The 13,919-nt window shown below is 47.2% G+C and overlaps 1 protein-coding gene across 2 annotated transcripts; it reads right to left on the bottom strand.

Moving 5' to 3' along the window:
• Positions 1-8,947: 8,947 nt before the first annotated feature.
• On the bottom strand, positions 8,948-13,405 carry GNLY (granulysin). Of its 2 annotated transcripts, XM_032178430.2 has the most exons (6): positions 13,338-13,391; positions 12,811-12,891; positions 12,384-12,487; positions 11,750-11,848; positions 10,114-10,285; positions 8,948-9,227 (listed from the first exon to the last, which is right to left on the bottom strand). In XM_032178430.2, the coding sequence occupies exons 1-6, from the start codon at positions 13,387-13,389 to the stop codon at positions 9,217-9,219; spliced, it is 519 nt and encodes a 172-aa protein (XP_032034321.1). In that variant the 5' UTR covers positions 13,390-13,391; the 3' UTR covers positions 8,948-9,216. The 2 variants fall into 2 exon arrangements, with proteins under 2 accessions (XP_032034321.1, XP_032034320.1); XM_032178429.2 differs by lacking the exon at positions 12,811-12,891 and having other exon boundaries at positions 13,338-13,405.
• Positions 13,406-13,919: the final 514 nt, after the last annotated feature.

Raw genomic sequence — 13,919 nt, 5'->3', positions numbered from 1 at the left:
AGATTATGACACCATATTTTTACTGTACCTTTTCTATGTTTAGATATGTTTAGACACAAATACTTACTAGCATGTTACAATTGCCTACAGTATCAGTACAGTAACACCATGTAGGGAGTTGTAGCCTCAGTGAAATAGCCTATACCATATAGCCTAGGTGTGAAGTAGACTATACCATCTAGGTTTGTGTGATACCGTCTAGGTTTGTGTGAGTACACTCTATGATGTTTGCACAACGATGAAATCACCTAAAGACGCATTTCTTAGAACGTATCTGTATTTCTGTGGTTAAGTGATTCATGACTTTGCGTAGTTGTAGAAACTGATCATTTTCCTCCAGTAGGTGGCAGCATATGTGTCGTTGCCTTTAAGGCGGGTTCCTTGTGAGACGACCCAAGCATGTTGGAGAAGGAAAACAACTTCGGAATTAGGATCCTCATACAAAATGTGAGAAATAATCCACAACTTTAAAAAAAGAAAAGAAATGCCCCATCCCTAAGCACACTTTTGAAATACCCACAGTGAATTCAAGCAAATCTGCCCAAACCTGGTCCAGGCCACGGGACACCTGCACCTGGTGGGTGGGTCTCAGTTCCCCCAGGACTTGGAATGTCATCCCTGGGGTGGAGGGTGGGCAGAGCTTATTGAGGCCCCAAGCCAGGCAAGGAGCTGGGCAGGTTCTCGGGCTCTGCCCCTTCACACTCTGGGATCTCCCCGGCCCAGGGCCTGGGTGGGGCTTACAAAGACATGCGTGCAGGCTGTCTGGGGCTGGAGAAACAAGAGGCTCCATTTGAAGCAAGAAACAGAGACCCACTCAACATGGCTAAAAAGGGGAGTGAGAGGGGGGCAATAGGGCCCCACCGTGGAACGTTGTGTCCATCTAACCACAGAATAAAAGGCTCAGGCACAGGAAATCAAGATGACAGCAGCCACCTCCCCTGTCAGTGTCCTCACACTACCAGTCCTGCTCCCATCAGTGGCAGGAGAGGGCAAGAGGCACCCACGGGGGGCATGCTGGAAGTCTGTTGCAAGAACCCCAGGGTTTTCGGCCTGAGCAAGGGGAACGCATATCTCACTTAGGTCACCGTTTTTCTACGGGTAAATCTCCATCCAGTTCCTGATTCTGTCAGAGACATCTCTTCCTATTTGGAAGTACCACCGTGACAGTACCCACCTGCCAGCACAAGCTGTGCTGGGAATTTGGCACTGCCTATTCCTCTGCCTATCTTCTTCTGGAGAATTATCTGGCACCTACTTTGTACAGTCTTGGTGGAGAGTAAACCCAGCATCCGCCATCCCATTCCTAAGACAAAAGGGTCTTCCAGGTGCCCTGCCGCTGCCTGACTTTCCTCTCGCCATCTCACAGCAACCAAAGGCGGGCATGAGAACTAAGCTTGGACTTGCTTTCCTAGGAATTTGGCTATGGAGTAAGAAACACAAGGACAGAAGGAGTGGTGGAAGCTCATTCATCCCAGTAATGGCACCTGGGCAAGACCGTGGAACCGTCCCCGCTTCCAAAACCATCTGAGCTGCCTGGCCCCTGTCTGTTTAAGCTCTGTTCTAGTCCTTCCCTTCCATCCTGTGGCAGCCATGGCCGCCCTGTCACTTCCCTTGTCTTAATTTAGCCTGAATCCATTTCTGCTTCTTATCATCAATGAGCCTGGCCTTATACGAGCTCATCCTGAGGAAGAAAGAATGTGGAGCCTAAAGAAAAAATATGACCTTCCTACCCTGAGGGAATAAACTTGCTAAGATTCTTAGCCAAAAAGAAGTCTACGTAATTTGCTAGCCCTAACCAACAGCCAGTTGGTAACTTCTGAGCAGAACACGGAAAACCTGAGTGTGCTTGGCAGAAAGTTAGGACACCTGTTATGAAAAGGGAAGGGAGGAGTGGAATTTCAAGTGGTTACTCAACTCACCTACTCTCTATTGCATCACTCTTCAGACTTGTGCTGGGAACATTGAAAGGTCAAGCCCATTGCCTCACAGGATGAAGGAAATGGTCAACACGGTCATGGACTTGGATTTCCTACCCCCAGCCATTTCCAGTCCTGTGCAGAGCATTCTGGTCCTGCTGTTCCTCAAGGATATGTGCCCAGATTATTTACCCCAAGTTACAAGGGAGCTCAAGCCTCCATTCTTTGGAGAAAGGTGGCTTTGTGTGGCGGTTCACAGCTAAGACTGCCTGGATTCAAATCCCAAATCTGCCAAGGCAATTATGGGGACTGAGCCCCCAGCCTATGGGATCTGACACTGTCTTCAGATAAATAGCGTCAGAATTGAGTTGGAGGACACCTAGCTGGTGTCCACTGTGGAACTGACTGCTTGCTTGCTGGTGGGAAGAAATCTCCACATATTTGGGAGTCAGAGAAGTCTTCTGTGTTGATTGTTGTGTTAATGTAAGAGCAGAGGAAAAACATGATTTGTTTTTCCATAAAAGGCATTGTTGAAAACAACAGAGCAATCAGACAGGAATTCGCGCAGTTTAACAGATAGCTGTGGTCAGAGAAAGAACCAGATAAAGACAGCCCCGCCAAAACCACTGTCATTACAGGATGACTGTGGGTACACTCAAGGCAACGCCCCTTAAGGTGCAACATCAGAGTCTTCACACTGTGGGGGGTGGGGGAATTCACTAAAATAATCCAACCAGTCACCAAACAACTAAACAAGTAAATAACAGTATCAAGCTTGGATAGGGGCAGGGGGATGACCAGTAGCCAGATATGTGACAATATATTATCTAAAATGCCCAGTTTCCCAGAGAAACTTATGAGCTATAAAAAGAAATAAGGAAGAGTGATCCATACACACACACACAAAAAAAAGCAGTAACAGAAACTGCCTGTGAAAGCAACCAGATAGCAGATTTAACAAAGATTTCCTAGCAACCATTATAAATATGTTCAGAAATAACTAAAGAAAACTGTGATTGAAGAAGTAAAGATATGATGATAATGTCTCATCAAATAGAAATATTAATACAGAGATAGAATTATTCTTAAAAAGAACCAAATGGAAAGTCTGGAGTTGAAAAGTACAATAACTAGCGGGGCACGGTGGCTCACACCTGTAATCCCAGCACACTGGTAGGTCGAGGCAGGCAGATCACCTGAGGTCAGGAGTTCGAGACCAGCCTGGCCAACATGGCAAAACCCCATCTCTACTAAAAATACAAAAATTAGGCTTGGTGGTGTGCACCTGTAATCCCAGCTACTCAGGAGGCTGAGGCAGGAGAATTGCTTGAACCCAGGAAGCAGAGGTTGCAGTGAGCCAAACTTGCGCCACTGCACTCCAGCCTGGGCAACCAGAGCAAAACTCCATCTCAAAAAAAAAAAAAAGAAGAAGAAAAGTACAATTACTAAAATGAAAAATTCACTAGTGGAGCTCAACAGTAGATCTGAACAATCAGAAGAAAGAATTAGCAACTTGAAGATATTAATAAATCAATAGAGATTATGCAATCCAAAGAACAGAGAGAAAATAGAATGAAGAAAAATAAACAGAACCTCAGAGGACTGGTACACCATAGGCATGCCAACATATGCAGAGCAGAATACAGAAGAGAAGGAGACAGAGAACAAAACAGAAAAAAATAGTTGAAGAAATAATGGCTGAAAATGTCATGAATTTATTGAAAAACAATCTACATACCCAGGAAGCTCAATAAACTCTAAATAGGATACATGCAAAGAGATCCACAAATAAATATATCACATTAGAAATGCTGAAAGCCGCCGGGCCCAGTGACTCACGCCTGTAATCCCAGCACTTTGGGAGTTCGAGGTGGGTGGATCACCTGAGGTTAAGAGTTTGAGACCAGCCTGGCCAACATGATGAAACCTCATCTCTACTAAAAATACAAAAAATAATTAGCTGGGCATGATGGTGGGGGCTGTAATCCCAGCTACTTGGGAGGCTGAGGCAGGAGAATCGGTTGAACCCAGGAGGTGGAGGCTGCAGTGAGCTGAGATGGTGCCACTGCACTCCAGCCTGGGTGACTGAGCAAGACTCTGTCAAAAGAAAGAAAGAAAGAAAGAGAGAAAGAGAGAAAGAAAGAGAGAGAGAAAGAAAGAGCAAAAGACAGAGAGAGAGAGAAAGAGAGAAAGAAAGAGAGAGAGAGAGAAAGAAAGAGAGAGAGAAAGAAAGAGAAAGAAAGAAAAAAAGAAAAAGAAAGAGAAAGAAAGGGAGGGAGGGAGGGAAGGAAGGAAGGAAGGAAAGAAAGAAAAGGAAGGGGAGAAAGAAAGAGAGAGAGGTAGAAAGAAAGAAAAGCTGAAAGCCAAATACAGGGAGAAAATCTTGACAGCAGCAAAAGAAAAACAATTTATCACTTACAAGGGAACCCCCAATTATTAACAGGTGCCTTCTCATCAGAAACAGTGGAGTGCAGATGAGTCCAGATAGCAGTGGGGAAACACACCTCCAGGATAGACTATGTGGTGGCCCATAAAACAAACCTCAATAAATTAAAAAGGATAGAAAGAATACAAAATATGTTCCCTGACCACAACAGAATAAAACTAATAATCAGTAACAGAAACAAATTTGGGGAACTCACAAATATATGGAAATTAAACAACACACTCCTAAATAACCAATGGATTAAAGGAAAAATCAAGAGGGAAATTAGAAAATACCTTGAGGTGAAAGAAAATGAAACCACAGCACACCAAAACTTATGGGATGTAGCTTAAGCTGTGCCAAAAGGGAAATGTGTAGCTGTAAATGCCTATATTAAAAAAGAGGAAGATTTGAAATCTTCATCTCAGAAATCCCATTTTAAGACAATGGAAAAAGGCTGGGTGCAGTGGCTCACATCTGTAGTCTCAGCACTTTGAGAGGCCAACGCAGGAAGATCATTTGATGCCAGGAGTTCAAACCCATCCTGGGCAACATAGAGAGATCTATCTCTAAAAAAATAAAAGTAAATTAGGTGAGCATGGTGGCCTGTGCCTGTAGTCCTAGCTACTTGGGAGTCTGAGACAGAAAGATTGCTTGAGCCCAGGAGTTCAAGGTTACAATGAAAAAAAAAAAAGACATGAAAAAGAAGAGCAAATTAAACCTAAAGCAAGCAGAAAAAAAGGGATATTTAAAAAATTAGAGTGGAAATGTGGAAATTATTAAAATGGAGACTAGAAACAATATTCGAGAATACAAAATGAAACCAAAAGTTGGTTATTTGAAAAAGCAAGTCTTTGGCTAGATTGACCACAATAAAAAGAGAGAAGCTGCAAATTACTAGAATCAGAAATGAAGGAGGGGAAATTACAACTGACCTTACAGAGAGAAAAAGGATTATACTATTATGCTAATTAATTACGCTAATACATTAGACAACTTAGAATGAAATGGGCACATTCCTACAAAGAAACAAATGACTGAAACTGATGCAAGAGTAACAGAAAATCTGAATAGACCTATAATAAATAGGTTGAATTAGTCATCAAAACAATGACTCACAAAGAAAATACCAAGCCAGATGTCTTCATTGGTGAATTCTACCAAATATTTAAAGAATTAATACCAATTCTCCAAAAACTCTTCCAAAAAATAGAAGAAGAAGGATGCCCTGATGCCAAAACCAGGTGAAACCAGATGAAGACATCAAAAGAAAAAAAAAAAAAAAACTACAGACCAATGTCACTATTGAATATGGATGCAAAAATTTTCAAAAAACATTCTAGCAAGCTGAATCCTGCAACACATAAAAACAGTTATATACCATGACCAAGTAAGATTTATCCAGAAATGCAAGGCAAATCAGCAACCAAAAGTCAATTGATAAAATTCATCATATCAGTAAAATAAAAAATGAAAAACACATGATCCTCTCAATAGCGCAGAAATATCATTTGACAAAATTTAACGTCTTTTCATGATAATACTCTCAACAGCAGGGGAATCACTTGGACCCAGGAACCTGGGAAGTAGAGGTTGCAGCAGCCACTGCACTCCAGCCTGGGTGACAGAGCGAGACTCCATCTCAAAAAAAAAGATGTTTCCACTTATGGCAGAAGAGAAAGGGAGAAAATGTGTGCAGAGATCACATAGTGAGAAAAAAAGAGAGAGGAGGTTTAACAAGCAGCTCTCACAGAAACTAATAGAGCAAGGACTCACTTATTACCACAAGAATGGCACCAAGCCATTCATGAGGGATCCACCTCCCTGACTCAAACACTTCTCACTAGGTCCCACCTCCAATATTGGGGATCACGTCTTTTTTTTTTGAGATGGAGTTTCGTCCTCGTTGCCCAGGCTGGAGTGCAATGGCACAATCTTGGCTCACCACAACCTCCGCCTCCCAGGTTCAAGTGATTCTCCTGCCTCAGCCTCCCGAGTAGCTGGGATTACAGGCATGTGCCGCCACGCCTGGCTAACTTTGTATTTTTAGTAGAGATGGGGTTTCTCCATGTTGGTAAGGCTGGTCTTGAACTCCCGACCTCAGGTGATCCACCTGCCTAGGCCTCCCAAAATGCTGGGATTACAGGCATGAGCCACCATGCCCGGCCAGGGATCACATTTCAACATGAAGTTTGAAAGTTGCATTCTTGCAACTTGTCATGGAGTTTGGAGATTACACCTTCCAAACCTCCCAGTGTAAGCAGGAGCACCTATTTACCCTTAAATAGGATTCCCCACTGTTAACACCTTACCACGTCGCATGTATGTGGTATATACCTTATCACACTCATTCTTTGCGTATGCATTGCCTTTTTTTCTGAATCATTTCAGAAATTGTAATTGCAGATATGATGACCCATTACTCTTTGAGTACCTTAGTGTATATTTTCTAACAAGGACACTGCCGTACATAACCATAGTACAACCATCAAAATCAGGAATTAACATTAACAGAATATTACCATCACAGATTCCAGTCACATTTTATAAATTGCCCCAATTATGTTCTTTATAGGTCTGGATCCAAATCAGGATCATGTGTTGCAATTAGTTGTCATGTCTCTTTAGTTTCCTTCTATCTGGAACAGTTCTTCAATCTTTACTTGTCTTTCAAGACCTTGGCATTTTTGAAGAGGACAGGCTAGAGTGCAGTGGCTCCCGCCTGTAATCCCAGCACTTTGAGAGGCCAAGGTAGGCAGATTACTTGAGGTCAGGAGTTTGAGACCAGCCTGGCCAACATGGTGAAACCCCTTCTCTAATAAAAAATACAAAATTAGCCAGGTGTGGTGGTACATACCTGTAATCCCAAGCTACTTGGGAGGCTGAGGCAGGAGAATCACTTGAACCCAGGAGATGGAGATTGCAGTGAGCCCAGATCGTCGCACTGCACTCCAGCCTGGGTGACAGAGCCAGACTCAGTCTAAAATAAGAATTTTTTTTTAATTTTCTAAAAAAAGACAGGCTAAGTATTTTGTAAAATGTCAGTTTGAGTTTGCTCTGATGTTTCCTCGTGATTTTTGCATTTTCGGCAGGAACAATGGAAAAGTAGTATTATATTTCTCTCAGAGCATTATATTATGAGGCCCAGGATATTGACTTGCCCCATGGGAGGTGGCAGTAACTTTCATCAGCTGACAGTCTTCTCCACTGTCAGGTTAACTAATAATGGAATGTATTAATTAATATCAAATTAGTGAGCCAGGCGCAGTTCTGCACACCTGTAGTCCCAGCTACTCTGGAGGCTGAAGTGGAAGGATCCCTTGAGGCCAGGAGTTTGAGGCTACAGTGTGCTGAGACCATGCCTGAGAAGGGCCACTGCACTCCAGCCTGGGAGACAAAGTGAGACTCTGTCTCTAAAGAATAAATAAATCAATAAAAACTTTTTAAAAATCAAGTTAATATTTGATATACTCACTATACCAAATATGTTAGTAGGATATACTTTGCAACTATGTCTACATTTCTTAACTGTAATTGTATTGTAAGCTAGCACGTTTCCTTTTCCCTTGTTTATTCATTCATGTATTATTTGTATTTATATGAATTTATGGATTCTGCTTTATTCAATGGATCACAATCTGTTCTTGTCATTATCTATTCTGAGGCTCAAATAGCCCCAGATTTGGCCATCGGTAGTCCCCTTGAACAGCTTCTTTGATTGAACCCAGAATAACACACCATACTCCTTGGGTGGCCAGCATCCATTTTTCCCTCTTCCCACCAACAGCAGCCCAGATTTTCATGTTTATTGTCAACCAAGTGATTGGGTTAGATGGACCCCATCTCAGCCCTAGGGGTGTGCCCTGCTTAGCTTAAGCCAATCAGTGTACCCCATTATTCTCCAGGACACAGTGATTGGTCTGAGGGTGGGCAAATGACCTGTGAGAACTGGCCAATGAGAACTGAGGAGATAACTGATAGGACTTCTGGGAAAGAAGCTTCCTATCTCTTTCCAAGGGAGCGCTCTCTCCCTCTGATGGATGCACTGTAAAGAGGTAAAATGTGGACCTGATGAAGCCATTTCTGCTGCCAAGAGAGAAGCGAACCTGAAGACAATTTCAATATACAGAGGTCGAGAGAATGAAAAATTGCAATAAAACAGGATCGGGGCTCTGGTGACGCCACACATTTCTGGATCATTCTGTGCCTGAACATACCCGTGGACTGGTTAATTATTTGAACCAGTTAATTACCTTTTTTGATTAGGCCAGAATGGGCTGAGACTTCTGTTGCTTCCAACCAAAAGGGCCCTAAATGATACACTCCCCTGAAACAGCAAAGGAAGGCTGCCTGTTGCAAGAAGCAAGAGGATGGGCTTCTGTTCCTTTTCACCAAAAACAAAACAAAAAAACCTCTAACCCTGCTGGTCTCTCCCACTGGTCTGAGAGCTTCTGGGGACATAGCCACTGTGTGCCTCGGCCTCTCTGAATAACACATGGCTGTGGTGAGTGCTCAGTAAGCATTTCACGACTAACTGTGTGAATGCTGTTAAGGTTGTCTCGTTCACCACTAAATCCATAACATCTACAACAGTGTATGCGACACACGACAGACATTTATTGAAGGACTACACAGCTCACCCCAGCATGCCACTGACACCCACCCCTCAAATCCACCGAAGAAGAAGCAGCTGCGGCTAAAATCTTGCTTGACACTTTATTCTCCTGAGAGGGGAGGACAGCAGAGGGAATCAGGGGAGGGAGACTGGAGAGTGGATTCTGGACCGAGGAAGCGAGGAGCCGGCAGAGGTTGCTGAGGTTCCCGGGATCTGAGGACAGGAGCCTGTGCTTCTTCCACAGGACAGGGTGAGAGGGCTCAGAGGGGACCTGGAGCGGAGAGAACAGCCAGCTGTGGGCAGATGTGGTGGGTCCTCAAGGAGAAGCAGGCACTCAGAATGTTACCTGCTTAAGGTCCCAGAGCCACCTGCCCCTACTGAACACACCCAGAGGCACATCCTGGAAGCCAGTCGGCAGCCTGAGCAGGTTGTGGGGCCTTGAATAGAAAAGTCACAAGCTCCAATGACAGGAAATGGTGGGGACCCCCGATCTGCTAGCATAAAATCCCAGAGCATCGGCAAGGGCCAGCTGAGCTGCCAGAGCCAATCACCGAAGCCCCTTTCTGGCCCCATTTCCTACAGCCGAGACCTGTTCTCTCCAGGCACAGCCTGAGCAGCCATGGAGGGAAAGGCCTCACGCTCCCCTGCCTGAAGGGATCCCTAGCCCAGCTCTCAGGGCCCAGGATTGTGGGGGAGGATATGGCCCCAGCTCCCGACCCCAGGGGCCTGCGCTGGGCTGGGATTGGAGTTTGACTGAGGGTCTGATGACCTTGAATAGCCTCAGTCTGAGGACATTTCCCCAGGGTCAGGTCCACACACACGGTGACCTCCTTCAATTCTCATTCCAATCTCAAAAATCAGGATTGCAGTCTCCCCTTCACAGATGAAGAAACTGAAGCTCAGAGAGGTCAAGTTATTTGCTTAAGGTCACACAGCCAGGGAGAGATGGAGACCAGATTTTACTCCATGACCACCTGTGTCTGAAGCCCAAGCTCTAATCAGTATTTCTCAAACATTTCTAGCTAAAGTCCATCTGCTCAATTCTCCACACTTGCCCGTGCTGGGAGATGGGGGAGTAAGAAGGCAGCTTTGATGTATCCTGGGGGAAGCTGTCTCCAACCCTCAGGAGGCATCCCTGCTGTCACCTCTGCACTCACCCATAGAAGGTCCGCACAACTCGAGGTCCACACAGATCTCCATGGCAGTTTTTCCGGCCACGAGGCCCTGGGTAACTCTAGGCTGATACGTCGTTATGAAATGTTTGCAGACGTCGCGCCATCGTGATCTCTGCTTCTTACACACCCGGGTTACAGCTTTGGAAACGCTTTTCTGCAGCAGCAGCACCACAGTGGACATGGTTATAGGGTGAGTCCTGCCCAGCTCTGCCACCCTGCAGGTTCCATCAGCCCTAGCAATGGGAGTACTGGGTGCGAGGAGCTGGCGCCTGGTGCCCATGGGGCCAGAGACTGTAGAGACGGGGCTGGGCCCCTACTCCCAGTCCCCAAGGCCTGGCCCAAGCCTGGCCAGGTAGGGCTCCTGAGACAAGGACAGTTAGCCCTGCTGGGGTCTCAGCCCCTTCTGCACCTGTCCCCTGCCTTCTGTGTGGAGAATGGTGCCCATGGCTGCCAGGCACACATTAAATGCTCTGCCATGTAGCTACCTGGGTCCAGAACCTGGCTGGGGGCTCCAGCTAGAGGGGGTGCATAGAGAAGACTGGTGGGGGTGGGAGGTGTGGTCAGAGCTTGGAGTCTTGGCTCATTCGGTTTTAAAGTCTCTTCTATGCCATCCCAGGGGAGGAGGATGAATCTGGGTATCCAGGGCTAATGTGAGCCTGCAGTGCCAGGATGCTTAGTAGTTTCGGGCAGCAGAGGAGAGGGAAGAAGGGAGAGTGAAACAATAATTCTTGGTAGTAACACAGTCATTCATTAAGCATTTACTCCGTGCTGGACGTGGAGCTAAGCACATCCCAGCCCTCAGCTCTTTTAAAAAGCTTCAGCAGCCAGGTGCAGTGGCTCATGCTTGTAATCCCACACTTTGGGAGGCCAAGGCAGGTGGATTGCTTCAGCTCAGAAGTTGGAGACTAGCCTGGGCAACACAGTGAGACCCTGTTTCTACAAAAGTACAAAAATTAGCTGGGCATGGTGGCGCACACCTGGAGCCCCAGGTACTCAGGAGGCTCAGGCAGGAGAATTGCTTGGGCCAGGGAGGCAGAGGTTGCAGTGAGCCAAGATCACACCACTGCACTCCAGCCTGGGTCTCAGAGTAAGATCCTATCTCAAGAAAAAAAAAAAAAAAGCTTCGACAACTTGCAAGATAGGGACTATTATCCATCCCATTTCAAAGATAAGATAACCAAGGCTCAGAAAGTGGAAGTGACTTGCCCAAGGCCATGCAGCTTGGAAGTAGCAGATCTGGGATTTATTCAGTCCTGACCCAGGCCTCTTGGGGAACTAGCTTCTCAAAGCTCTGCCTTGGACACAAATGTTAGGGCTTTAGGGGAAGATTCCTAACTTCTCTGGGACGAGCCCTCTTTGAGGATACATGCATACTCTGCCCTCTGACTTACACAGTTCCAGAGAGTCACTAACAATTTCACAAGTTCTCTGAAATTCATCCACAGACACATGGGGACTCACAGATTCCCTTCTAGGAAGCCCTCCCCCAGGATCACTGTGCAAGGTGCCCCAGGACCACTGTGCAAGATGCCCCCGGGCTCCCCGATCCCCGATCTGGTCACAGGCTGGCCCCTCCATTGAGCAGCAGACAGGAGGCTCTGTAGCCCCTCAGCCTCACCTCGGTGGGCTGTTTCACCATCTCCTTCAGTGCCTGGACTATCCTCAGACAGGTCCTGCAGTCATAGCCCAGCTCCTGTGTTTTGGTCAACAGATCGCCCTGTCAGGAAAGAAAGCCCCTATGATGGTCTCTCAGACACTCTGGGAGTGCGTGAAAATGCCCAAGAAAGGGGCCCTTGGTGTTTCTGAGGCTGGCAGGTATGTCCGTGATCTCTTCCCAGAGCATGGATACACTGAAGGCCTGAACTGGCTGCCTGGCCCCTGCCCACCTTTTTGCTTGTCTTAGAGGCTCTGAGACACCCCAGAAACAGCCTCCCACACCCCCAGTACTTTCCCAGCCCTGCACTTGCCCCTCTCCTATTGAGGAACTCCCAGGGGAGTCTGCCTATTTGGGTTCTGCAGCCCCAGGCTCCTTGGAGGGTGAGACCCCAGAGGATCCTCCTGGGGGAGTCTACCAGGTATCTGTAGCCCTCCTGGCCAGATGTGAATTCGACAAAACCAGCATCGTCAGAAACAGCCCAGTCTCCACTCCCATCTCCTGACCATTAGAGAGCTCCAGCCCTCACCCCAGGAGCCACCGAGGGAGGAGGGAAAGGAGAGAGACTGTGGCAGGTGAGCAGAGAGCCAACACGTACCTGGGGGCTCTCCTGGGCCAGGCACGGGCAGGATTTCTCCTCGTCACACAGGTGGGCTGTTGCCAGGTCATAGTACTCAGGGCTCAGACAAGAGAAGACCAGACCTGAGGAAGACCAGACTTCAGCTTCCCCTCTGCAGGCGGAAGGAGAGGGAAAGCCCGTTCTCCTGGCTTGTGGGAGTCCAGGAGGTGACCAGGGCCTAGGACAGGAGCTGGGCCTAGCAGGGGGCCAGGATACCTGTCCACATGCTTTGCCCTGGGGCCGCTCTGACCCACTCTCAGCACAAACACATGTTCTCACGTTCCTTCTAGAAAGCCAGGAGGGCGAGACTCTCTCTTCTCCTCTGTTCTCCCAGCAACACAGATTTGGGGGTCGGTTTGTCTAGAAACTTCCCTCAATCTCCTTTCAAGAGATTTTCTTTTTTTACCTTCCATCCAGATGGCCCAGCCAAATCCACTTTCACTTCCAGAAGTGTCCTTGCCCTTGGGGCTCACACTGACCCCAAGGCCTGGGAGACAGCAGGGTGCAGGCGGCAGGAAGTCTGCCTTGAACACGGAAGAGATCTCGTTCTCTCACCAGCCCTGCACAATCCTAGACAGTGTAGGCCCAATGAAACGCAGACCCACCGATAAGGGCCAATGGCCTTCACCACACACATGTGGAGGCAGGGGCTTGGGAGGGAAAGGGGGGTCTCAGGCCACACAGTGTGGCCAGTAGAGTTAGGACCAGAATCCCTGGCCTGTCTCTCCTCCTTGGCCAGGCCAGTGACAGGCTGGGCAGCACACTGGGCTAAGCCTGGCTCTGAGGGGAGGGCCGGGCCTCCATGACAGGGGAGAAGGCTGGGGGAAGGCAGGGGCACCTGGGTGCCCACAGAGTCCATGCTCCAGGTTCAGCCAGCCTGATAGTGTGTGGCTGGGTGGGCCATCAGGATCGATCCCGAGGGGAAGGCCTTACCTGTGTTGCCCAGCAGCGTGGCTGCAAGGAGCAGGAGGGCCCAGGTAGCCATGGTGGGGCAGCCGCAGAGATGCCTTTCACACCCTGTTTTATGAGCAGGGAGCCTACAGCTTAATCTTTCTCAGGTCCTGCTCTTTTTGTATGTCATCTCCCCCATGTCACTGGGTTTACCACAAATACAAATACCAGTGTGTGAAGAAGCAGCTCAGGGCAGTGGTAGCCCACAGGGTCCATGCCACACCCCACTCCCACACAACTAGAATGTGGGGTTGCTGGAGACCAGCAGCTGCCAGGATGCCTGGGATGTGCTGATGGAGGGAGAAACCCCTTAGTACAAGTATGTTTCAGATATTGCATGGGACATACTTATACTAAAAGTATAAGTGAGTCATCTCACTTGACCCAAAAACTATTTTTAAACAGCTTTTTAATTTAACAATATACCACGAACATCTTTCCACATTTGTAAATATAGATCTCCTTCATCATTTCCCCTGGTTGCCTAATGGTTCCCTTTACACATGAACCATAGCTGAGGTCCTGTAACTCTGGGACTTGTATCCCCTGTGGTACTTCGGCTTG

The sequence above is a fragment of the Hylobates moloch genome, unplaced genomic scaffold, assembly GCF_009828535.3.
Source record: "Hylobates moloch isolate HMO894 unplaced genomic scaffold, HMol_V3 SCAFFOLD_15, whole genome shotgun sequence".
Classification (NCBI taxonomy): Eukaryota; Metazoa; Chordata; class Mammalia; order Primates; family Hylobatidae; genus Hylobates; species Hylobates moloch.
This window is presented reverse-complemented; position numbering and strand designations above follow the sequence as displayed.